Below are 27,568 nucleotides of genomic sequence, written 5' to 3'. Positions count from 1 at the left end.
CAATGAATCCGAAATCTGGAGACTCTTGACAAGTTCGCATGACGTTTAATACTTTCCCCCTACGCTTCCTTATCATTCTTCTGCCGTCTTTCGCCTGGCATCTTTACTGGGTCAAAACTTAGAAAAATCTTATGGAAATCAAGGGTCTTGGAATCATACGGACTAATTTTATGAAAATAAAGGGTCTTGGAAGTAGGAAAATGACAAAACCGAAGATATAAATTTTAGCATTGCCATTTGTTGGGCGTGTTGGTAAACTGAAAGCATATTTAGCGCCAGCAAACAAGGACGGAAGGGAGACGACACCACAATGTCGTCTCCCTTCCGTCCTTGTTTGCTGGCGCTAAATATGCTTTCAACATAAATTTTTCGCCGATTTTCAGCCTTTAAGTTAAGCTTCCTCCATAAATTCCATGTTTATACCTCTGCACTTACATATTACCATTAGAGCAAAACAGATCATTTCCCTCCCATGAACCATAACAGGACAAAATAGACTACCCCATTACGTTGCAACTTATGCCCAGTGATTTATTTGCTTCTCTGTCATAAATTGGAGTTCTGTATACATGACATATATTTGCTACAGTTAATAATGTGCGTTTTCTATTACATTTCCGTCAACCTCCTGCTGTCACCACTGCACCTTTAAAGTCATCGCTTGGGACTGTGGGCATATGATAAATAAATAGTGAAAACACTGCACACCCCCAGAGTTAACAGTGGTGCTGCAGGGCCTGCACAAACGTGCACTACACGCACCTTTGCGGCCGGCGCACTCGATGTCAAAGCTCAGGATGCGCAGAGGAGCGACACGTGCCCAGGTGGCCTCTGGCGAGTGTGACACCATGTCATCCCATGCCACGTCCACTTCAATTTGTGCCCGTGACACCCGACTGCGGTCGTCACGAACTTTGTACTTGCCCCGGGGCAGCTCGATCCAGCAGCAGCCCACAACGTGCGTGTCCACCATGAACCTGCATGCATGCATCCCCACCCAGATGACAAAAACATTTACCAAGAGAGAAAAGATTAAAAAAACAAAAGCCGGCAGGTCCTATGCCCTGTGGGAATTGATGTTATGTGAAGCAGTGTGCTCTGGGGAGCCTACCAAGCTAACAAAACGACCATGAGAGCACCAAGACGTACGTGGTTGTTTCATGACCTACATGACATACAGGTTATGACATTCACATCATGACCGATCATTTATGTTCGTCATATACTCTTGTCATACTATGCCAATACCTCTAAGTACATACCAAGTTAACAAAACGATCATGAAAGCACCAAGACGTAGGTGGCTAGATAGACAGATAGATAGGTACTGTCAAAGTGGCAAATGTTCCCCAAGAAAAGCTATGCATTTAACTGCCTTCTTTAATGCAGTGTGAAACATTATTACATTATTGTGGCTCTTGCCTTGCCTGCGACAACTCAAGCCAAAATGGAAGCTAGAGACTTTCTTGAGAAACATTGATGGCAGTATGTAACAGAAACAGCTAAACTTGCAAGTAAGAAAATATTATCCGAAAACATATATCACCTAAAACCACAGAAGTACATACATACAGAAAGCCACATGCAAACACATTTATCTGTCTCTCCGCTTCTGGAAGTTGTCAGCTTCTGCCGGTGCATGCTCTGAAAGGCACAGTTGCCTTTCACTAGACAAGAACTCTCTGTCTGGCATTTGCATTGTCCTTTACCGTGAAGCTGCTTCGGAGTACACGAAATCCATCAGTGACAGCCTGAACAGAAGTAATCAATGAACATACAGTAGAACCTCGTTGATATGTTCCCATTACAGACGTTTTCCCAGCGCCAATGTTTGCAATCGAGAACATAAAAAATGACAGAGTTACACTTATTTTTGACAGTTAATATTTTCCCGGAAAACACAATTTTTCGGCCGCTAGATCCCATGTAAACAAGAAAATGCGTGAGGTGCACACGATTGAGAACAGTATATAGCTGCCTGCCATGGCAGCTAGGTAACCATGCAATAAGAAAACAACAAAATGCCTCTCGGGCTGAACAGAGCCCCACCAGCTCGATGCATGTCGGTGTCTCGTGCTGCGACACTTCACATTACGTAGATGTCAATAGGTGAGTCTGTCAAATTTTTTAGTTACTTCGGATCGCACATTCTCTTGGTTAGTATGCTTTTCTCTTGCGTTTTTTTCCAAAACGTATGAACGAGGCTCTACTGTACTTCTCGTAAGTCGTCACCAGTGTTGCTTTCGTCTGAAGCTTCGTCTTCTTGCATTTCCACCTTGACGTCTACACTTGGTATCTTGTATGTCAGAATTTCATTGCTTGCATGTAAAAATTTCATTATCGAGTTCCATGAATTTTTCAAACACAAAACCAATACCAATGAACTGCAGCTTCTCTTCTAGGTTGTGGTCATACTAATGCAACAACCAGAGGCTTCTGGCTGGCACCAAAAAGCACTCTTTTGGAACCAATCTTTCATGGTTTCACGACATGCTCTCTAGACATACAATCAGAGTGCAGTGCATCAAACAATGTTCACCTTTCCAGGCTCCTCTTCTCAGGATACCGTTATTACTCAAGTAAGGCCCACTCAGTTCGAAAATTTATTAAAAATTGGTTGATCCCCTTTACAAACAAATTGTGGTCATAACACAGAAGTGAAAAATGTATTCTAAGAAGCAGTGGCAGCTTAGCTAGCACGTTCCCAAATACAAGTTCATAAATATGGACAGCCTTTTATTAATTACGGTTTCACTCGAAGGGCAAAGCAATGACAGCGAAGCGAGCAGGCGAGGCTTGTGCTGCTGTGCCGCGTAAACAGCTCCTCGAAGGCTACCAGACGTTACAGGTATGCCCGACACGATGATGAGTGTGTACGTGGCAAAACTGCATTATCGAAACTCCGACAGAATCGCGCACGAGCACCCATCCGCATGTTCAAAGGTGAGCAGGTGCACGTAAACGGTGTGAGCCGTGGCAGCCCCACCAAGCAGTGATGGTTGTTGGGGATCACCTTTGAAAAAGCACCAGGAACACGCCAGGACCACCATCCCCCATAGACACCAACTCAGTTATACCGGAAAACACAGCTCCAAGCACTACGATCTTAATTCTTCGTAAAGGTGCTCAGGCTGCCTGCAAGTTGTCTACAAAATTACTCATGATACCTAAATATCCTCATTAAAACAAATCTACATCATCAATGGCACAATTTCTTTAATATCAAAGCTTTCTATACCTGCTTTCCTAACCAAGGTAGGCACAAAATGGCAAAGTATCGTCATCTCGCGAATTTGCATAATGACTGCATGACGTACGTAATGGGACAGATTTTCAGAGGAGCCTGGCATAAAAAACTTTCACATTAGAAAAGTTTCACTAAGCATCATGCCTTACCCCTCAAGCAGGATAATATATACAGAAGCCACTACCACCGCATTTATTTAAATATAGGTCGACCCTTCTTTCTCCGAAAATGTCACAATATGAGCTATTGATTTATATTCCTGACCAAGGAATTTCGACCTATATTTGTAAATAAATCTAGCAAAAGTACCAACCTAACACAGTTTCTCCATCGCATCTGCCGTAAGATCAGACTGGACCTTATGGCGGCACTCGACGGCACTGAGGGCATCATTTGGGGAGCCGAGGACGCCAGTGCAGCATCTGACGAGGACTACTTCTCTGGCAGTACCAACGAGGATGCAACTGGGGACGTAGACTAACAAGAATTAGAACCAACCTTACGGTAAAAATTAATGTGTCCTGTTCAAAGTTTTCATTTTTCTAAAAAGATATGGGTTGACCTATATTCGATTTATGCAGTAGAACCTCGTTCGCATGTTAAAAAAGAAAGCCAGAATCACGTATTAACCGGGAAAACATACGATCCGAAGTAACTAAAATAATTTTAACACACTCAACTATTGTTGACATCTTACATAATGAGAAGCATCTCGTGGATCGCTGCGGCACAAGACGCCGACACACATCGAGCTGGTGATGCTTCGGCGGCCTGAGAAATGTTTTCCTGTTTTCCTATTGAGTGGTGTTTTAAGAGGCCGACGAAACCGAAACGAAATCGAGCTAGCAGGTGACGCAGGATGCTGCCAAAGTGAAATCAGAGACCCATATCACGCCTCCTGCAGCAGGAAACGACAGCGTGTTTGGATTATTGTCTACAAAAAAAAAAAAAGCATGAAGTATGCTACCAATGGCACTGCGTGCTGCAAAACAGATAAGTGAAGATGCTTATCGCAATAGGTATGGCGGCGATAGCTGTGAATGTGGCATGCAATAACCCAGGTGATTTGTTGGTATCAGAATAAGAAACCGTGCGTGCCGTCGTTTTGACGCAAGACACACGGCTATATACTCTTCCCGATCGCGTGCGCCTCGTGCCTTTTCTTGTTCACGTAGAATCTGGTGGCTGGGAAACGAATACAATCACAGTCTGCAGCAGGGAACGGTGGCGAGTTGCAGTTATCACCTATCACGTATTGCTTCCAACAGCCCCACGTGCTGTGAAACATATAGACGAAGATTCTTATCGCAATACGATTGGCAGTGATAGCTGTGAATGCCACGTGTGACGACACCGGAGAAGATTTGCAGATACTGAAATGAAAAACTGAGTGCACGCTGGAGTTTTCACGTGAGATGGGCGGGCAAGTATTGCGGTGAAGCTGCCGCAGCGGACCCTACATACTGTTCTTAATCACGAGTCTCTCACACATTTTCTTGTTTACATGGGATCTAGAGGCCGGAAAATGTATCACACGATTGCACTTTGGCGATGTACTAAACGTTGATACCGAAAAATTGTGTTTTCCGGGATCGTATGAACAGGTAGAAGATGAGTGTAACTCTACTGGGTCATTTGTGTTCACGATTGTGAATGTAGGCACCGGGAAAACGTATGTAACGGAAACATATCAACGAGGTTCTACTGTATTTTTTATTTCTCAACAAGCTCCATGCATAGGGGTCGGCCTATATTCGTGTTCGACCTATCTTTGCGTAAATATGGTACATGGCACTAGCAGCCCTGCCAGCTAAGGCATCATCATCACCGTAACCACACTCGACACCAAACCACGACCTAATTTGGTTGCCAACATCAACAACGCACCCTTGCCGGCGAGTGTGGTAGACAGCAAGCTGTTGTGTGAAGTTCGCCTTTAATGTTCACCCTTCCGTTCACTTGCACGGAGCGGACCGACAGCCACATGCATAAAGCCAAGTTTGTGTCCGCTGGTGATCAGCCTGCAACTGCTTCAAATGCCTATCAAGTTTGGGTGTACATTTGCACTTGCATGTGCACATAAAGCTAATGAATCTCCAAATTTAGTTCACCCAGCACAGCTTAAACCGACAGTGTCGTCGTGTCAAGGTCGTGTGCAGAGTATGTGCACTTCAACACAACCCGCAATGCTGATTGAAGTGCAAGCTAGAAATGCACCTGTGGCATATGCCATCCCGAAATTACCAGCAAATTTTATTTCAATCAGATTAAAGCACTAAGCAAAACTCTGTAGATTAATTTTCCACAGCTGGCGTTTTAATAAACTAGGAAATCAGTTTTACCGCTGCAATCCATTTTATCAAAGCGTTTACGGGTAAAATAAAAACGTGGTCAACTTCACCATGCAAATTGTCGCTAAACAACAAGAGCATTCCTCACAAACACTAAAGCCAAAGCAAGTTTCCCTTAAAGCAATTGACCACATGCTGTTGTATATTCTGTCAGCTTTTGATTAAGGCTCGAGAGTCAGCACTTGTGTTCACTATGCCTTCCTTTCTCTCTTGGGTTTTTCTTTTTTCTGTGGTGCCATCACCCAAACAACGAGGTAGGAAGACGAAAAGTGTTGGATGGGCTGCATAAATTAAAGCCCCATTAACTCGAAGCTGTAAAAACTGGAAAATATGTCAAATTAAGTGGAGTTTTGAGATCAGCAAAATCATGAATACAGAAGCCTGTTGGATGTGCATGGTGGAGCTCCAGGTGGAGCTTTTCCAACATGCCGCCAGTAACACAGTCGAACCTACTTATATCGCTCGTTTAACTGCTTCCTGGCCGCTCCAATCGTGTGTAATAAGCCGTGGCTGTAGGCGTTAAAGAATGGCACTGCTATAACTGCGAAGAGGGATCATGGTTGGCAAGCGATATGCGAGCCCCACCGAAGCATTGCGTTGGTGGCCCCAAAAGGGGCCTTTTAAATACTGCGAGAAGGCTGTCGCAGCAGCCTGTCAGCTTGAGAAATCCAGAAGAAACGCTGAAGCGAGATCGCCATGAGCATCTCGCCAAGCACTTCTCACTGGCTTGCACGAGAAAACCCTATGTCCGTCAGCCTTGCATGCTCTACACGAAGCTTGCCGACATCCTTCTCTAAGGCATCCCGGTGCTCCAAGTATAGTGCAGTGGAAGGTTCCTCGCGAAAATGAAGCCCCGGAGGGACTGAATCCTCTGCCGGGCCTCCTGTGAAGACAACGTCGAGGAACCCTGCCCTACCGCGTCATTGCTGCCGTCGTCGCCATCGCTATCTGATGCGAGCACGTTCGCAACGATCGCCTCATCGGTTAGAAGGACTTAGTTTCCAAATGTATAGCCATGAGCTTTCTTTTCACCGGCAAAGGCATGCATCGCTGATCATCAGCGGGCACATTAGCGATCTTCCACTTCGGCGGCGAGTCAAACCAACTGTTGGTCAAACAAAGCTGAGAAACGGCGTGGCCAGGAACGATTTCGACGCAACCAACAAAGATGAACACGAGTGAATAAGCTGTTTGCAGAACTGCGCTGAATAAGGAGACAGTGAGCAATCTGCGAGCAGCGCAGTTGGTGCGGTCCATTCGTGTTTCGGAAGGTGGAGTGGCTTAGAGCTATAGGCGCAGGCCATTCGTATTCGGAGGGGTAGAAGGGCGACGGGAGAGAGGCGTGTGGAGATCGCTGGAAAATGAGCACGCGGTGGCTCATTTTCAGTGGCAGTGGCCCATAGTGCAGCGGCCCGAATTTCTCGTTTTCTCTTTTCTTTTCAAGGACTTTGCATTCACTCACTTTCAGCTCGGACACCCAGCAGCCACACTTCATCGTTATAACCGATAATGCGGCATCGGGGCATTGTAGTAAGCGGGTTATTTCACTATGGAAAACATACAAAAGTTGACGATGCAGCAGCTTCTCATTGTTATAACCGATATATTGTTAAAACCGGTATCATTATAAGTGGGTTCGACTGTATTCTCGGCCACTTTCAGGTGCATCGGCATCTACGGGCAACGGCTTTACCTGCGCTGTGGCAGGATCGTGTGCTTGGCACTGAGTTAAGATGACTGATATTAGTGCAACATTTGAAGCGAATCGTCCGAGCAAGACCACTCAACAGTTCCAGACATCCAAAATGCTGATGCTGATACTTTATTCATTGTAATGAGCTCCAGACAATTTTGCTTAGAAAACGGAAACTGAACTGGGAAAGAGAGCAACTGTCATGGCCACGGCAGACTTGGCATTTATGCCTCACTGTCGCGTGTTCATGAAGCGAGCATCCTTCATCATCATCAGCCTGGTTATGCCTACTGCAGGGCAAAGGCCTCTCCCATACTTCTCCACCTACCCCAGTCATGTACTAATTGTGGCCATGTTGTCCCTGCAAACTTCTTAATCTCATCCGCCCACCTAACTTTCTGCCGCCCTCTGCTACGCTTTCCTTCCCTTGGAATCCATTCCGTAACTCTTAATGACCATCGGTTATCTTCCCTCCTCATTACGTGTCCTGCCCATGCCCATTTCTTTTTCTTGATTTCAACTAAGATATCATTAACTCGCATTTGTTCCCTCACCCAATCTGCTCTTTTCTTATCCCTTAAAGGGACACTAAAGTGAAAATTGATTTCTTCTGCATCAGTAAATTACCGTTCTACAACACCAAAAACACCACTTTTACAACGATAAGACGATTGGTAAGCCAGAAAAAGCGCAAGAACGAAATACGGGTGGCGACCCCTACATAATTTTCCGCACCTGGGGGCTGTGACGTCTTGGATTTTGATGACATCTTCTACGGCCTACTAATTATATATAGCGGTACAGATTGACTACATTGTGTTCTAAAGGAACCAAATATTAAAGATCGCAAGTTTCGGGAACCTTTACTCAGCCAAAGCGGCCCAAATGCGAAAACATACTTTAGAATACCTGACGTCACGCTGACGAACCGGCGCTGGGGTTTCGGCGCGAAATTCAAATACTGAGACTTGGACCTTCATTATCTCATCTAATAATCAAACTATTTCTTTTAAATGACTGCCTGCAGGGTTCTCAAACAATGCTTCATTAGTCTAAACTGATTTATTGTTTCGCTTTAGTGTCCCTTTAACGTTACACCTATCATTCTTCTTTCCATAGCTCGTGGCGTCGTCCTCAATTTAAGTAGAGCCCTTTTCGTAAGCCTCCAGGTTTCTGCCCCATACGTGAGTACTGGTAAGACACAGCTGTTATAAACTTTTCTCTTGAGGGATAATGGCAACCTGCTGTTCGTGATCTGAGAATGCCTGCCAAAACGCACCCCAGCCCATTCTTATTCTTCCGATTATTTCAGTCTCATGATCCGGATCCGCAGTCACTACCTGTCCTAAGTAGATGTATTCCCTTACCACTTCCAGTGCCTCACTACCTATTGTAAACTGCTGTTCCCTTCCAAGACTGTTAAACATTACTTTAGTTTTCTGCAGATTAATTTTTAGACCCACTCTTCGGCTTTGCCTCTCCAGGTCAGTGAGCATGCATTGCAGTTGGTCCCCTGAGTTACTAAGCAAGGCAATATCATCAGCGAATCGCAAGTTACTAAGGTATTCTCCATTAACTTTTATCCCCAATTCTTCCCAATCCAGGTCTCTGAATACCTCCTATAAACACGCTGTGAATAGCATCAGAGAGATGGTATCTCCCTGCCTGACGCTTTTCTTTATTGGGATTTTGTTGCTTTCTTTATGGAGGACTACGGTGGCTGTGGAGCCGCTATAGATATCTTTCAGTATTTTTACATACGGCTCATCTACACCTTGATTCCGCAATGCCTCCATGACTGCTGAGGTTTCGACTGAATCAAACGCTTTCTCGTAATCAACGAAAGCTATATATAAAGGTTGGTTATATTCCGCACATTTTTTCTATCACCTGATTGAGCATCCTTACCCAGCTGCAATCTCATTTAAATGCTCTGGGATCGCATGCTGGCTTCTTTTGAGTATGGACCGGTCACGCCTGCTCAAAGGCGCCAATTGTCTCATCACAGTCCCGGTTAATACACTATGACCATACTGAGGCGTCACTGATGGCATCCTAAATCAGAGGAGGAAAAAGTCATTGTTGCTGCGTGAGGCCACAGCAAAGTAGCAGCTAGCAGCTGAGCAAGTGCAAGTAAGCAGTGATACAAAGAAAAAAAGTGGAAAGATGTGCCGGGAGCACGGCCCGATACGGCGTCTGGCTTGGCGCCAGCACAACCACTTGATGCCGCCGAGTGAAAAGCTAGTGGAAGCAGAACTGCCCTGTTGCCTCTTGTCTGGTATTTTCAAAGTCAAGATTTCGAGATATATTCGGTGTCCGGCACAAGAACTTTTCAAGGGGTGAAAAACGCAAGGGTTGACACCAGCACAGCCTGAAAAGAAATTTCAGCTTAACTGCAGTCACAAGAAAAAAAAAAAAAAAAAGAGAAAGAAAGAAAACGCCAACACAAAGTCAGGCACAGAAAATGCCATTCTGCCAGCAATAGAAGGCAATGCGAAAGGTGCTGCATCACCTGATTTCAAAGTCAACGTTGCTCTCAAAGATGCGGTAACTGGGCGCTCCATAGTGTTCTACAGACACACTGCCTGTCTCCAACAGCCGCTTGGCTGGCGCAATGAGCCGGGGCAGAACCATGGTGACCTTGAGAAAGGGTGTCTTGCCCTTGCTGTTGTAACCATAGATGCCTGGAAAAGTTTCAGTAGGCTAGATTTAGTAGGTTCAGTGGTATAGAATTATGGCCAACACAACACCAGTAACAAACCAGCATTCATTCTTGACCACTCAATGTCGAAGTCTGCTTCGATAAATGACATTTCATAATCACATAACTTTTTTTCTTTTTGTGTACTCTCCTGAGAGCAGCATTTATTGGAGAAAAAATAAAATGCCAACACGGTGTAAAATGCACTCAGTAGGCTCAGTTTAATGAGGACCACTTAATCTTCATTATTTATTAATAATTAATTCACTGTTTATATAGTTTCGGATGAAGCCAAATTGTCTTTTTTTTTAATATGCAGTCAAACCTTGATACTATAGCAAACACAGATACAGTTGAATCTCGATAATACAACTAGAAAGGCCCCGAAAATTTGTTTAAATTAAAAGAAATTTGAATTAAAAGAAGGACTTGCTCTTAAAACATTTGTGCACCCCAGCACGATGCATGGAAGGGTGTGAGTCGTGAAATATCGCAGTACGCAAGCACACAGCGAGCGAGGACTACGAAACTGCCCATGCCAGCCAACGCTCATTCCCAATAATGGCAGAAAACGAAAGTTCAAGGAGCGGGCTAAGCTGGCGCTGGGGCGGCTGGGCTGGCTGTGCCGGCTTGGAGGTGGGCGTGCGCAGAGACAGTCAAAGGTGAGTGAATTACGAGGGAGTTGCGAGGGAGGGTGAGGGGAGCGTAGTTGCGGGGAAGGGCGGGAAGGACGCGGATTCGCTTTCCCACCAGCTTGCTGGATGGCGCTAATTATCGAGGCCAGGACTGGGCCTCCGCTGAAGCTTCTCTCTGCATGCTCGCGTGTTTTTTCCTTCATCTGCTGAGAGATCGGCACTGTGTTTACGTTGTTCGTCCTGCGTTCTTAACGCGAGTCATGCCTTATAAGGATGAAGTCATTGCCACTGATCATAATCATGTTGGTGTGCTCCCTTCTGTTGCGGTGTCGCTGCGTTCAAAAGACGGAGAATGGCATACTGGTGTCGCCTTCACATCCTTGTATTCAGGGTCTGTCTTGTCCTACAGAATTGGATGTGGTGCACTGTCTCCAACAGCCTTTCCATTGGGGCGCCTCATTTTAGATGTGTCAATGTGTCATTGTAAAACAAAAAAAAAGAAAAGAAAGAAAGAAAACGAACACAGGCGAGACGATAGTGCGAAACAGGCGGCCCGGCTGAGCCAGATGCGAGTGCGAAAAGAGCGGTTGGGCAGGTCCGCATGATACCAGTTTCCTGCACGTGTGTCACTGTAGGGGCCATTCTTATTGGTCTCCTCCACTCGCGGCTCGCTTGCCGCCGTGGCAAGCCACGAAAAATCGGCCCAGGGCCGATCCCTCTTGTGGTGCGCGTTTCACCACTACTAGTGTGGCTGGGGCATCACAGCGCGACGCAGAAGCGGCAACCTTGCCATTTGAGAGAGGGTAAAAGTTTCGCCACGGTCCTTCTTTTTTATTGTGCGTGGCGTTGAGGGGTCTCTCCTAAGCCTTTCCTCTATGGTGGGGTCAGAGCAATGCTGGACGGAGGCACTGCAGCATGATTTGGCGCGCTGCTGAGAACATTGTCAGAGCACAGTATGTTAGAATTAACCATCACAAATGCTTGCCCGTTTGAATTACCGGGCGTTTTCGCCAATTGGAATACACAACTTTGATGGGACCACTGTGTTAGGTTGAATAAAGCAGATGTTGAAATTAAGCGTGTTCGAATTAACGAGATTCGACTCTATAAAGAGTAATTGGACATAGCAAAACAAAGTAGAAATTTTGTTGGTCACATGTTGTTTCTTTGAATATTCTTCTGCCTAGTGAAGCTGAAAATACAGGATCTGACACAGTACTGGATACATAACGAAACAAATTTTAGTTTAACATTGCCCAAAATATGTATTCTGGTAGCAAAACTGTCAAGCGTGACCACCAACCAATTTTCGTGACACCATATTTTTCAGACCTGTGCGATTATTCAGACTTTCCAACAGCGCCACTACCTCTAGAACCAATGTAAAAATGGCAAGAAAAAGTCTTGGACCCCACACGGTATGCTGCTTAAGATTTTCAGACATGACCCGCATGTACGATGCTGCAAAAGGCAGCCGTATTAGCAACAGTGCAAGCTGCATGTCTGTAAATTATTGTTGTTCCTGTGCCAAGAATCGGCACAGCAAGCCGTCGATGGGCCATAAATATTTGGAGGGGACCCTCTGCTAGACTGTCAGAGACATCAGCTTTTAATTTCTTTCACGCAGACTTGTTTGCAAATTTGCTTTTTTTTTCCTGCCAATATCTGCATGTATGCTTATAACGAATAATAGATATGGCACAGGTATTTTCTTTTTCATTAAAACTACTTTCCCCTAGCACTTTCTGTTTTATGATTATGTGTTGTTTTATGTTTGTGTTCTCCAGCTCACTTGTATGAAATTTATAAAACACCTGTTGGACCAAGATAAAAGCACTGAGCTGCCAAAGAGTGACAAGGATCAAAAGTAAGGCACTCGAGGGATGACCATCACCAGAGCTCAATTTGCAGACAACCGCACATGTCACGTGGAGGTTGTGGGTTTCGCTCCTACCAACAAAACAGTTGTCTAACAATTTTATTTCCCTTTATCCTTAATAATTTATGGGGTTTTACATGCCAAAACCACTTTCTGATTATGAGGCACGCCGTAGTGGAGGACTCCGGAAATTTTGACCACCTGGGGTTCTTTAACGTGCACCTAAATCTAAGTACACAGGTGTTTTCGCATTTCGCCCCCATCGAAATGCGGCCACCATGGCCGGGATTCGATCCTGCGACCTCGTGCTCAGCAGCCCAACACCATAGCCACTGAGCAACCCCCTTTATCCTTACTACGAATTTGAAGTTCATTGCACATACAACCCTCACCCATAATTATTTCTATAGTTCAGATTAAAAAAGACAGTTCATTTCTTCTATTTTTTTTTTCTTCGTTGCCTGTTGGCTTCATAGGTTGCTAATGGTCACTTATACCAATAAAGATTAAAGAAATCAGACACCTTTTTTCAATAGAAAGTGAAGCGCATGTCAGCACTGATAATTTTCAGCACGAGATTAATTAGCAGAAGGGTAAACACAAGCTGGCAATAACTTAGCCTACTGCTATGGCTGCATACAAGTTGAAGCAGGCTGCACCAGTAGTCTGCTATGGTGAGGTGTCAAGCGACGCATCGAAAATGAGGAAGTGGTGTAAAAGATATGCGAACATGTACACCATCCACAACAAGGACGACGCTTCGCTCCACATGCACTTGTGGCGTGGCTAAAGAATAAATCAAGAAAATAAGAAATAATCAAGGAGAGCCATACAAGGGCATCAGCGAATGAGAAGAGAAGCAGGGAAGATGCATTGGCTTGGTAGGGCATCAACATTCGAGAGGCCCCCCCACAGCCTCAAAGACCCTGCCGAGCGACAAAGCCCAAGAAGGCTTCGAAGCGACATGCCTTCCCCTGCAATCACTCAGCAGATACACAGGATTCTGCGAGAGCCCGCCTGCCGTCTCTCCTCGAGCAATCTATCGAGCGAAGCCGCCATGTCAGCTTTGTTGTAAGCAAAACAGTGTCCACATACAAATGCTGTGTGGGGTGCTTCGCTATTGTCCTTTTGTGCCCAATGTCGTGTTCGTATAGCTTGCTATTTTTATGCAAGAACATGTGTTTGCGTGCTGCGCTTGCCGCCGTTTCTTTCTTGCTGCCCTTGGAGGCGTCTCTGACTCTCACAATTAGGCCTGCTCCGCGTACCAAGTCTTAACATCAGTGGTGCAAGGTTTACCGTTGCCTGAATCTAGTCAATGCAAGCTGCTAAGACCAAGTCAGCAGTATGAGAAAAAGGCATTAGGTGCACAAGGACAGAGAGATGTACAACAAGAAAGTAGCACGCACTCTGCTTTAGGACCATGTCGATGCCAACAACCGTGTCTGACAGGCTGTTCTTGTTGGAGCGCATGTCCTTCAGCACAGCCTTGTTCAATGCTTCCTGTGTCCAGAAGGGAGGAAAATGAAACACATAACGACTGTAACATGGAACATGAAACTTTGACCACCAAATTACACACACACACACACACACACACACACACACACACACACACACACACGCACGCACACACACGCACGCACACGAAGCAGTGCTGAGTGTTTAACGAGGTTTTACTGTACTATATGTGTCAGAGTTGTTTTCTTAGTTCACATTTCACGAGACCAAAAAAAAATTTATAAATGGCAGAAATAATCGAATGTCGAATTATCGAGGGTATCAAGAAAAGAACAATATTAAATGCTTGCTATGCCAATCCGCCTTCATTTACTGAATAAATTTGCATCCCTTGCTTCTTTTTCACGCAATATCAGTGCAATAGCAGCAATTCTCATCATCATGTGACTGATTAGTACTTGCAGCGGCGAGGGCCTCGCGACTTCCTTTGCAGCGAGGCCTGTTTGGCCATGGCACAAGGCCTGTGTCTCCATCCAAATATAAATGCTTTTTACTACCACATGCACATCTCAGTTACTTTTTTTCCCAGTGAGCTGGTAGGCAACAAATGCCAGCATGTGGGGCGCAGTAGAATCAGTCATCATCCTCGACAGCTTCAGTCGTGTTTCTGCCATTGTGCATACATTGCACTGAGTCAAAGCAGAAGTACTGCTCACTGCAGCCACTGCGGACAAAACTGTGGTCGCTATCGACACGATCAGAGGATGGTGACTTCGCAGTTCTGAAGGCATATTTATTTATTTATTTATTTATTTCAACATATTGGCAACTCTTTGACAGGGTTATTACAGGAGTGGGGTACAGAAAGAAGCAGTAATAACAGTAATTGTCAGGGGCAGATATGCTAAACAAGTACAAATATGTGGCCAACGCAGTGTCATGTGAGGCAGTAAACATATAAACGCACAAATAGACACAAAGAGTTTGGCTTTTCTTTTGTTCTCGTGTCGTTTCCGCTGATTACAATGGCAATGCATACTCCGCCACTTTGTTTAAATTTGCAGCTTGAACCTCTTTGCTCTGTTGTGGCACACATTTGCAGTGCTCCGAGAGTTGTCCAAATCAATCACGTATGTGAGCAGTCACATACGTCCGAACTAATGAGTTTGATGCCGTTAACCAATGCATGTGCCTGCCGGGACTGAAGTTCGATTCAAAATTATCCAATTTTCCTAATTAGCGAGAGTTGAATTAACGAAGTTTTACTGCACAGTAAACCCTAATTATAATGAAATCGCTTCATTCAATGTATTTTACATTTGTGCGTTACCGTGAATCTCCTATAGCTCCCTCACTTTTAATGCAATACTGCTTATAACTAAGTCAGTTTCCTGTCCCAATGACTTTGTTACAACAAGAGTTTAAATGCGAGTCGGCCTAGTTGGTGATGATGATGATGATGATGTGTGGTGTTTTGTGGCGCAAGGGCCAGGTTTGGCCAAAGAGCGCCATGACAAGTGGTAATGTTGAAGATGTATTATGGGAGATGTGGCTTGGCTGTAAAGTGGCCTAAAAATAGTCGCAGTAAAGTGCGTAAAATCTACGTGCTATAAAATTATGGCGATGACTAATGAATACTATGAACATTAAAATCCATCGTAAAAGAATGATGCATTGTTTAAAATATGCGAGATGTTAAATTGCTTACAGCACTACTGCCTCGCCAGAGCCCTTGAACCACAAGGGCCTAGAGGCATGTGCTATTCAAAATAATTATCGCAGCGACATCCTCTGATGAGAGGAAGCGCTACGAACGTGTGGGGCTAATAACATGCAACACAACATCTTTCAAAAAACCTAGGATGGCGTTGGTGTCAAAGAGTGGTTCTGGACCAAGTAACATAACAGGGTGAAGGGGGATGTGCTGCTGGTAAGCTACGAGAAAATGTTTTTTTCTTTCAGATTCGGCTTCCCGACACTCCAGTAGGACGTGGAGGACGGTCAGCCTCTCCCCGCATCTACCACAGGTTGGAGGCTCGTTTCCCGTGAGTAAAAAGTTATGTGTGCCAAAAGTGTGTCCTATTCATAGCCGGCAGAGTAGGACATCTGTCCGGCGTGATTTTGTTGCAGAAGGCCAGAACCCTAATTGTGCCGTTATTACGTGCAGTTTATTATTTGTTTCCATGTCCCACGAGCGTTGCCAGTAGTTCCGCAGTTTTCTGCGCAAGTAGGGCCTCAGATCTGTGACAGGGACTGCTGCGGTAGGATTTACAGAATACGATGCAATTGATGTGGCCATCTGGTCCGCCAGAGCATTGCCTTCGATGCCCCTATGACCCGGCACCCAGCATATGATGACATGCTGGTTACATATATACGTTTTGCATAGGACGGAATAGAGTTCATTGATTACTGGGTTTTTGTGCTTAGAAAATGACCTTAGGGCCTTCACAGCACTTAGTGAGTCCGTATATATAACTGATTTCTCGAGTTGTGATTTCTTTATATACTTTACAGCCGACAACAGTGCGTAGGCCTCAGCCATAAAGATGCTTGTTTCCGGATGCAGTACATCGGATTCCGAGAAGGATGGGCCAACGGCTGCATAGGACACCCCCTCCCGTGACTTCGATGCGTCTGTGTAGAACTCCGTGCAGGAGTGTTTGTATTGGAGTTCCCGGAAATGCATTTGTATTTCAATCTCTGGAGCGTGTTTTGTAACTTGCATGAAAGATATATCGCATTCTATGTGCTGCCACTCCCAAGGAGGTAGCAGCTTGGCTGGCTGCATTAGGCGGAGCTCGAGGAGTGGGACATGCATTTCATCACTAAGCTCCCTCACACGCATCGAAAAAGGCCGTCTTACGGAAGGACGATTATGAAAGAGCGTAGCATATGTCATATCGTTAATGGTATTAAAACATGGATGTTGAGGATTAGAGTGGACTTTCAGGAAATATGTTTGGCTGATGTATGTTCTCTGCAGATGTAGTGACCACTCATTTGATTCTGCATATAAACTTTCTATGGGACTTGTTCTGAAAGCTCCAGTGGCCAGTCGGATTCCTAGATGGTGGACCGGATCTAGCATCTTTAGCGCGCTCGGGGCTGCAGAATGATAGATCACGGCACCGTAGTCCAACCGCGATCGGATGAGGCTCTTGTAAAGATTCATTAAACATTTCCTGTCGCTGCCCCATGCTGTGTGGGATAACACTTTAAGTAAGTTCATTGTTCTTAAGCATTTGACCTTGAGGTACTTTATGTGTGGAATGAAAGTTAATTTCGAATCAAGTATGATGCCTAAGAACTTGTGTTCTTTGTTCACAGGAATTCGCTGACCATACATTTCGATACTGGGTTCTGCAATGAGTCCTCTCTTTCTTGTGAAAAGCACACAAGAACTTTTGTTGGGGTTGACTTTAAATCCGTTTTCTTCTGCCCATTTGGACACTTTGTTCAAGCCCTGTTGAACTTGCCTCTCACATACTGTAAGGTTGCAGGATTTGAATCCTATCTGTATGTCGTCTACGTAAACAGAATAAAAAATGGCTGGCGGTAACGAGGCACGAAGGGTGTTCATTTTCACGATGAAGAGCGTGCAGCTAAGTACAGCTCCTTGAGGTACACCAGTTTCCTGTATAAAAGGTCGCGACAATACATTGCCGACTTTCACGCGAAATGTACGGTTGGACAAATAGCTTTCTATTAAGACGAGCATATTGCCACGGATGCCAATTCCCGACAAGTCTCTCAATATTCCATAGCGCCACGTAGTGTCGTACGCCTTCTCCATATCGAGGAATACGGATAGGAAATATTGTTTATGTAGAAAGGCGTCGCGAATGTTTCCCTCAATGCGCACAAGGTGATCGGTTGTGGACCGCCCTTCTCTGAAGCCACACTGAAAGGGATCGAGGATATTGTTGAGTTCAAGGTAATGTACAAGTCTGCGGTTAACCATTTTTTCAAAAAGCTTACAAAGACAATTTGTAAGAGCTATCGGACGGTAACTTGCCGCCAAGGAAGGGTCCTTGCCCTGTTTAAGAACAGGGACCACAATCGCTTCTTTCCATGTGGATGGGAGGTTTCCCGCGGCCCAAATAGCGTTGAAAAGCGTGAGTAGTGTAAGTTTGGTGTCAGCGTGTAAGTTTCTGATCATTTCGTACATGACCCTATCAGGTCCCGGCGCAGAGCCCCTGCATGTGGTCAAGGCAGCTCTCAACTCAGCAATATTGAAAGGCCGGTTATAAGGTTCATTCTGCCTGGATTTTCGTATTATGGGCTTACATTCTTCTATTTGTTTGTATTTCAAAAATGATTGCGAATAATGGTTTGAACTCGACACGCTCTCGAAGTGTTCCCCAAGTGAATCTGCCTGATCTTTTAGTGTTTCACCTTGTGTGTTTACCAAAGGAAGTGAATATGTTTGTCGCCCTTTTATCCTATTAACCCGGTTCCAGACTTTGGCCTCATCTGTATACGAGTTGATACCGGATAAAAACGTCTGCCAACTCTCTCTTCTAGCATGTCGGCGTGTTCGCCTGCCTTGCGATTTCACTTTCTTAAAGTTAAACAGATTCTCCGCAGTGGGAGAGGCATGTAGCAACCCCCACGCTTTGTTCTGTTTCTTACGAGCGATCCTACAGTCCTCGTTCCACCACGGGACACGCCGTTTGCATGCCAAGCCATTTACTTGTGATATACATTTAGTTGCGGCATCTATTATAAAGGCTGTAAAGTATTCCACGGCAGCATCAATTCCTAACGAGGACATCTCATCCCATGAAATATTACTGAGAGTTCGGAATTTCTCCCAGTCAGCTGTATCAATCTTCCACTTGGGAGCCTGTGGTGGATATTCGTTTTCTTTAGGTGTTCTTAATAGTATGGGGAAGTGGTCGCTTCCGTAAGGATTGTTTCTAACTTCCCATGCGAGTTCAGGAAAAATGGAAGGAGAAACTATGCTGAGATCAATTGAAGAAAAGGTTTTGTTGGCAAGACAGTAATATGTGGGTGCCTTCTTATTAAGCAGACACGCACCGGAAGAAAAAAGGAGCTGTTCAACGAGACGACCTCGCGCATCAATACGAGAGTCGCCCCATAGGGAGTTGTGCGCATTGAAATCGCCAAGAACAACATAAGGTTCTGGCAATTGATCTATAAAGGATTGGAATTCATGTTTCGTTAATTTGTAATGTGGGGGTATGTAAAGAGAGCTAATGGTGATGAGTTTGTTTAAGAGAACAGCTCGAACCGCCACTGCTTCGAGAGGCGTTTGTAGCTGTAAAAGTTGACACGCAATGCTCTTATGGATAACAATGGCGACGCCGCCCGATGATGCGACAGCATCATCGCGATCTTTGCGAAAAGTTATGTACTGTCGGAGAAAGTTCGTGTGTTTGGATTTTAAATGTGTTTCCTGTAAACACAGCACTTTTGGATTGTGTTGGTGGATCAGTTCTTGTACATCATCAAGGTTTCTAAGGAGACCTCTGACGTTCCATTGTATGATTTGTGTGTCCATATTTAATGTAAATTAGTGCTGTGTGTACGGAAACAGAAAGATGCCTTAGATTACAGAGCCCTTTCGAGGCCCTGTAATAGGTGTTTTGTTCTTTTTGAAGCGTTCGAGCGATTCTCGACGCTCCTTAGGCGTTTGATGCGCCTTGGGGACAGGTGTAGTGTCCATTGCCTCGTGTGAGGCGCCGGACAAGCGCTCTTGCGAGCGAGAGGTTTTCAGAGGGAGTCCCGCCTTGGAGGGCAAGACCCCTGCGCCCACCAGCCCGGAGGTCGATGGGGCTCCCAGAGGGATTTGGCTGCGCTGGCCGTTGCCAGCGCTGGAAGGGGCCTCGGAGGCTGGGGCAGCCTCGGCTGCGTCCACCTTCGGGGTCGATGGCCCCGTCTGCTGGGTAGACGGAGCAGCGCTAGCTGCAACCGTCGCGGGGGCAGATGGCGTAACCGCCGACTCACTGCCTGTGGGTCGGACAGCCGCCGGAGGCCGTTGTGACGCTGCCCCCTTACGCGCCACATCGGCAAAGCTACTCTTAGACAGGTATGACACCCGCCTACGTGCCTCCTTGAAAGATATGTTTTCTTTGACTTTGATTGTCACAATCTCTTTTTCTCTTTTCCAGGACGGGCAGGCGCGCGAGTATGTGGCGTGCTCGCCATCACAGTTGACACAGTGTGGAGTCTTCTGGCATGTTTCGGAGGAATGTTCAGTGTCACTACACTTGGCACATGTCAGCCGGCCTCGACAGTTCTGTGAACTGTGGCCGAACCTTTGGCACTTAAAGCATCTGAGAGGATTGGGAACGTATGGCCTAACACGAAGTTTGATGTAACCGGCCTCGATGGACTCGGGGAGGACACTTGAGCTGAAAGTGAGTATCAGGTGTTTTGTTTGGATTTCTTTTCCATCTCGCCTAATCTTGATTCTTTTGACATTTATGACATTTTGTTCACTGAAGCCCTCCAAGAGCTCAGCCTCAGTGAGCTCCAGCAAATCATCGTCCGAGACAACGCCGCGTGAGGTATTCATCGTGCGGTGCGGGGTTACTACTACTTGGGTCTCTCCAAATGATACTAGTTTAGGCAGTTTCTCAAATTGTTTCTGATCGCGGAGCTCCAAGAGGAGGTCACCGCTGGCCATCCTCGACACCTTATAACCTGGGCCAAAAACTTCGGTAAGGGTCTTAGATACCAGGAACGGGGAGATTGTTCGGACTTGTTTCGCTGGTTTTTCTGTGTGGATCACATGAAAACGAGGAAAATTGTGGACTTGGCGTCCGAAAAACTGAAAAACTTCTTCGGTGCGCCCTCGTTTCTGAGGGCGATCAGGTAGTTTAGGAAAAGCATGTTCCATAAGTAATGTTGGGTTTTCGGCCACGATGCCGACCACCCACCATGGAGCCCTACAGGGGGACGTGACAGAAGTTCCTGCAAGGGAAACCCTGCCAACGCCAGCCGTACATCGCTGCTATAACCAAATACAGCATAACCAAGGCTGGCTAGCTACACAAGGTTAACCCTTGCCGCCGGGAAACTAGGAAGTGAAGAGAAATGATGAGAAGACAGGAAAGATGAAAAAGACGAGAGAGAAAGACGAAGAGTGGAGAGGAGGACAGGAAAAGGCGACTGCCGATTTCCCCCGGGTGGGTCAGTCCGGGGGTGCCGTCTTCGTGAAGCCGAGGCCAAAGGGGTGTGTTGCCGCCGCCGAGGGGCCGTAAAGGTCCAAACACCCGGCATTGGCTCAACCCCCAGGATCCCCTTTTCCCCGGACACAGCTAAGCCGCGCACGGCTACACGCGGGAGGGTCCAACCCTCGTGTGCTCGGGTACGTGGTGTCGCAACACACCAAACACCTGCTGACGCAGACGCCCCTGCGGGGGGCCTAGTTGGAACAGATTCATTATTTAAAAACTTTTTGTGCACAAACAAACAGGGACAAAGAAGAGGAGCAACACAAGGACGAGCGCTTTTCTTGTGTTGCTCCTCTTCTTTGTCCCTGTTTGTTTGCGCACAAAAAGTTTTTAAACAAGAGTTTACTCTATATGTCCATATGACACTTTAGCTAGCCGAGGCATCGAGCAGGAGGAGGGGAGAAAAATTCAAAATGCAGTCAGCGTGAGAGCTCATCAAAGGATGTGGAATGCGACAGTCATAGCAAGATTGGTTCATCTTGTGGCCCGAGCTTGGACTGGAGAAGTGCACTGTCAAACATACTTCCAACTCACAAATAGCTGATGTGGTTTTGCATCCCTAGCCTACATTGTGGGTTGCAAGGGGTGCATTAGTGGAAGGCTCCAGATTATTCTGACCACTTAGACTCCCGTTGCCATGCACCCAATGTGCGTCCTTGTGTTGATGCACGTGCGCATATCCTTTACACGGCCACATTTTTCACATCAATGTAGATCGCTGGTCAGCCGTTTCTGTTTAAAAAAAAGGCTGCGGTCTGATGCCTACTGCTGATACAAACACTGTTGCCTTTATGTTTTATGGGGTAGTGGGACTAGACAAGTTGCCATCAGGCAGCTTTTATTCCCCTATCCCTTGCCACTTATGCACTTTGTGGCATCTACCAATGCAGTGAAAAATAAATCAACTAAAATCAAATCAACACTAGCTACAGCCAGCATGGTCATGTACACTGCATGCTATAAACCAGGTCAGGCTTCAGAAGTGTCTTTTGCATTTCACTACTTTCGCTCTTGTTTCTGCAACCAATATTTTAGCTTACATAATTATGTGCTCGCAAAACGAGATGCACAGAACACTTGAAATCACGATTAAATTTAAAGAAGAAGCGTTGCAACCATGACACACACAACTTTGAAAAAAGACCATCAGAGTAGCACAAAACGACTGGCAACTTTCACCTAGACCAAGAAGCAGTGACAGAAATGCCTTGGTCCTCTGCGTCATTACCTACCAATGACCAAACAAATACACAAGATACGCGGGTGGAGCATTTCAAGAAATAAGCCAAGAAAAGTGCAATTGACAAGGCCCTTCCTCAAACAAGACACACAAATTCGGACATCCATGCCTTTCTTTTCCTTCTTGTAAAGCCGCCGGTAGTTCCTCTCTTTCAAAGGTATGTTATGGATTAAGTCAGGAACAGCAACTCACTGTTGGCTACTAAGCCACTTATTTTTGCTGTTGAATGTGTAAACTGCCATTGACAATAGAATCTTTCACTGAAAATCGTATACATCCTGAATGAGGCTTTTTTTAACCTGTGCCTGTTATAGTTATGGTTTATGGTTTACCTTCAAGACTTATGAGTGCTGCCAAGTGCCTGTAAAGAAAGACGCACCCTGAAGGCCCAGCAGTGCTCCTTGCGGAAGTTTGGTGGTGCCTCGATGTAGAAGTAAGGCAGGAAGCCGTGCACGTGGCAAAGCACGCTGTGTCCGTCGTCGGTAACACCAAACATGCGCACAATGGGGATGGGGCCCCGGCTCATTCCGGGCATGCCTGGTAGCGGCTCGCCCAGGTAGTGGTCCAGGTCCAGCTGCTGGAACTCGAGGCTGCGCGCCGCGGGGTCCCATGGTGCTGCCAGCGGAGGCCGTCCCCACCGCGCACTCGTGCAAACATCAGCAGGTCCAGCTGCATTCAAAGATTGTGGAGTTTAATGTCTCGAACCTGCACACTGGGTTATGATGGATGCCTAGAAGAGTGGTCTAAATTAATTCTGACCCCATGGGGTTCATTAAAGGGGCACTATAGAGAAATACTAAATTATTTCAGACTAACAAAACTGAAAACTTTGTCCTTGTTAACTTCGTAGTAAGAAGTAATTTACTAATATGAATAAGTGGAGGCCAAGCTTCAAGTTCGCATCGAAACACCAGTGCTGGCCTGTCGGCGTGACGTCATGGATTTTAAATGATTCTCTCGTATTTGGGCCATTATGGCGCAGTGCTAAGTCCTGACACAGCAAATGTTCTCAAAACTCCCCAAGTTCAGTCTCCGATTCCTCCAGAATACAATGTAGCCCATGCTTACTGATAAAAGAATAACTAGATGGGCCTGAGCAGATGACCGCAAAATCCCTGATATCCCTGTTGCCCGATACAGTGACTACCAAGGCAGCGATGCAACCCATCTTTCATTTTTTTTCGTCCTATCTAGCTTATCGAATGTCATGTTATGATAGCAGTGGCATTTCTGGCATTCCAGAAAGACCATTTGCTAATACAGCTCAACTCCCTTTACTGTTTAGTGTCCCTCTAACATGCACCTATGGCACTGCACCTGCACGGCACCTTATGCAGCTGCCGTCGTCAGGCATTGAATCTGCAATGCCGTGCTCAACGTTATAGCTACTGACTTGCCGTGGCCAGTTCTGCTACATTGCACCCAAAAAAATGGCCTTTGACAAAGCTGGAAAATGTGCCTTGGAGGTTTTCACAATCCACCTAACCATGGTGGAGAGATGTCTACCTTATGGCTATATCCTTAGCATGCTTCTCATTTAGTTGATCAACATCGCAAATGGAACATTCGGATTCGTGCGTTCACCAACCCACCAATTTTATATTTTTGCTTTGTCTTCAATAAGTTGAATTCAATTTAAAGCACAGCACGGCAGTGAGGAAACAAATGCAACAAACTGCAGTTTGTTTTAGTCTAAGTTATCAGAAAAATGATGCATCATGAATCCTTCCCGGCAAGCTTTTTCCAAAAATGCTGTAGATTTAACAAAAACCTAGATGTTGCCGTTCCCACTGTTTTAAGACAGTTCAGTGTACCCAATATTTCCAGCACAATGAAAGGTGCAGCTAAATGTTTAGCACTGTGACAAGTCATGCCGTGACAAGTCATGCTGTGACAAATCATAATGCAGTGACATCGTCAGTGCTGCTTTTTGGTTTTAATTGATATGTTTGTGGATCGTTACAAAACGTTCACCTTCGAACATCAACATGCTGTAGTTATAGCCACCGTCACCCACGCTTTGGCACATTGATTCAAGTGTGCGCCAATTTACTTATTCTTGGTACGTTGGTGATAGAGTGGGCATAAGCTTGCGTGTGAGCTGGGGTGGATGTGAACATGCGAAACACTTACTGTATGCCAAGAAGCAGCGCTACTCCCTCTGTCACCGTATAACGAACGGTACTCACTCATGCAGACGTTTCGGGGTTGAAGTCGTTTCCTTGATACAACGCTGACGGCTGAGTGAAGTTTTTTTAATCCTCAAGGGAAGCCATGCATTGCAAAGAGTCGGTAACACAGGCAGTTCTCATTCAGCAGCGGTCCGTGAACTTGGCCACACAGATTTATTCCTTTTCTTAATATGTCATTCACAGTTTTTACAGCCAACTACTGCACACATCTTCACTCCCCCATTCCACATGTTTCAGCATGAATGGAGCACAGTGCGTTAACTAAAATCCAGTTGCATTTCCGACAGCTGATCGCACAGAAGCAGGGCAGAAGAGGTAATGGTTTCATATTCGTGCATTTGCTGAGACAACATGAGGCACGCCCCCTAAAACACCATCTCATTTCTCGCAAGCACAGAAGGGTAGTTGCTGATTACAAAGTGGATAGCACACAATGGAGGATGATTAAGTACCCAATAACAAGATATTCACATCAACAATTGATTCATGGCTACGAAGTGATGACAACAGATATGGTGATAATGACAAGTAGGAGGAAGTTGATCAACAGATGTGGCAAGTGGAGAGTGAAGGAGGAAATGAGGATGGTGATTACACAGAATAGAGACACGCACATTGATAAAGCAGCCATTAGGAAACATTTCTTGCTTATACCTACAATCTCTCAGGATTGGACAATATTCGTTTGACCTGCAAATCATGCCTGACCAATCCCATGTGCAGGATTCGATTCGCTTTAAAGTGAAACTAAAACCTCCACTATGGTGACGCAGTGACCATCAGATTGGATGGCTTTAATGGCAATTAAAAACAGCATGTGTTCCCTTTTGTGTGGCATGGCGCTGAACAACGGCTGCTGTGCTTTTCTTCTAACGATTGATGAAGATTCCAAACCAGTTATTCATCTGACAGACCCCGCAGGAGGGCTCATTTGCAACTCATAAAAAACAACTGAGAATTGAAGAGCATTAAACACACTCACCAACAGACTCCTGGGACTCTACATCATCCATTGCCTGCTCCTCGCTGAGCTGCTGCTCCATGAGGGCCAGCTCTGCTTCAAAGTCCATCGGCTCATCGTCGTCATCATTTTGCCGGCGTGACTTCTTCATGCCACCCTGCTGCGACGAGCTCAGTCGTCCCGACTGCTTCCGTTTGTAGTCCATCGCAGACTAAACAAAACAAGGGCTGCGCCACAGGTGGCCCTGCACAAGGTGAAGCCACACAGCAACTGTCAACAGCGGAGCAACAGCACCGGTTAATCACCGCTGTTGGTCGTCAGCCTACTCTATGTTCTCTGCACGATGAAGGCCTCCACCCGAGATACCCAATTACCCCTGTCTTGCGTAAGCCGACTCTGTCTTATGCCTGAAAATCTCCTAATCTCATTGCACCATGTGATTTGCTGCTGTCCTTGCCTGCCTTTCCCTTCACATAGCACCCATTCTGTTAGTTTAAAGGGATGATACGTGACATTTAAGGGCACAAGGGCCAGGTCTGGCCAAAGAGCGCCATGCAAGTGACAAGGAGTATTTAATGGAACAATGAAGTGGAAAGCATTGATGGAACACGGCTGTATATGGGCCTAAAGAAAGAGTCAAAACATGAATGTAATTATGACAATCACTTTAAAATGCCCTGTGAATATAAAACATGTTTTGAAAGAATGGTTTTCTAAAATATGTACATGCCATTGGCACTGCTGCCTCATCAGAAACCTTGGATGCAAAGCTTTGGAGGCCCCTGCCATACAAATGCTACTATCGCAGAAGTAGCCTCTGTTGAGAGGTCATGCTACGAATTCATCAGGCGTAGAACTTGTAATGAATGAACATCATGTAAATAGTTTAATAGTGGTTTGCTGCGGAAAAATGAGTCCACATGAAAGAACATAGCTGGATGAAGAGGAATATTCTGTCCGTAAGCTAGAGGAAAGTGCTTCTTTCTTTCAGCTTGTGATACACGGCACTCCATTAGGACATGTAGGTCAGTTAGTGTCTCTCCACATTTAGCGCAGATGGGAAGTTCACCACCAGACAGCAAGTAGAAGTGGGCCCCATAGATATGACCTATCCTAAGTCGGCAAAGGATTACTTCAGTTTGCCGTATTTTTGTTGTTGGTCGCCAATTACCCAACTAAGGCTTAATCAAATTAAGCTTATTCAACGTTTCAGTGTCCAAAATTTGCTTCCAGCATGTCCTATATTTTTCTGTGGAGAAAAGGTTTGAAGTCTGTCACAGGGACAGTCATGAACGTGTTGCTCGCTTTCGCCGTAACAGATGTGACTATCTGGTCTGCCAGCATGTTACCTTCGATGCCTCTGTGGCTGGGCACCCAGCATTTCACAAAAAGCTGGTTTGATATGCACACTGTGCACAGAAGTGAACAAAGCTCGTTGACTGCAGGATTTTTGTTTTTGCGGAATGACATTAAGGACCTCACTACACTCATAGAGTCTGAATATATGATGCCATTGGATAAGTTGGTTTTCGTGACACATTTAAAAGCCGACATTACTGCGTATGCCTATGTGGAACAGGTACTTGTTTCCAGGTGCAAAACGTCAGATTCTGAGAATGATGGACCAACCGCTGCAAAAGACATGCCAGCATGGGACTTTGATGGGTCAGTATAAAATTCTGAGCATGAGTACTTTCACTTGAGTTGTAAAACGCGCATCCGGATGTGTTCCTCTGGAGTGTGCTTTGTAACACAAATAACAGACAGGTCACATTTAACCCTTTGAGGGTCAATGACGTAAATATATGGCGCTGCAAACAAGTCCAAAATGGTCGATGCCGTATATTTACGGCGCCGTCTGTAAGTTTAAAAAGCACACCAATTTTCTAACTTTTTCTTTTCTGTCATGTGCTGCCACTATGTGGGAATAAAGGGGAATCCTTTTCGCGCACCTCCCTCTCTCGGTTTTCGTTGCATTGTTTGTTTTAGCGCTATTTGCTCCCGCG

The 27,568-nt window shown here is 45.6% G+C and overlaps 1 protein-coding gene across 1 annotated transcript in view; it reads right to left on the bottom strand.

The window, feature by feature from the left end:
• The window catches only part of PolD1 (DNA polymerase delta 1, catalytic subunit), an 84,735-nt gene that overhangs the window by 49,125 nt on the left and 8,042 nt on the right, over nt 1-27,568 (bottom strand). Inside the window, exons 2-6 of the mRNA XM_050185069.3 lie at nt 25,584-25,806; nt 22,789-23,078; nt 13,913-14,006; nt 9,804-9,975; nt 763-977 (exon numbers count right to left, since the gene is read on the bottom strand). Coding sequence (XP_050041026.2) covers nt 763-977; nt 9,804-9,975; nt 13,913-14,006; nt 22,789-23,078; nt 25,584-25,767 — 955 coding nt within the window. The 5' untranslated portion in view covers nt 25,768-25,806. The remainder of the gene's footprint in view (nt 1-762; nt 978-9,803; nt 9,976-13,912; nt 14,007-22,788; nt 23,079-25,583; nt 25,807-27,568) is intronic.

This window comes from Dermacentor andersoni, chromosome 4, assembly GCF_023375885.2.
Source record: "Dermacentor andersoni chromosome 4, qqDerAnde1_hic_scaffold, whole genome shotgun sequence".
NCBI lineage: Eukaryota > Metazoa > Arthropoda > Arachnida > Ixodida > Ixodidae > Dermacentor > Dermacentor andersoni.
Note: the sequence above shows the minus strand (reverse complement) of the source record. Positions and strands in the feature narration are given on the sequence as shown.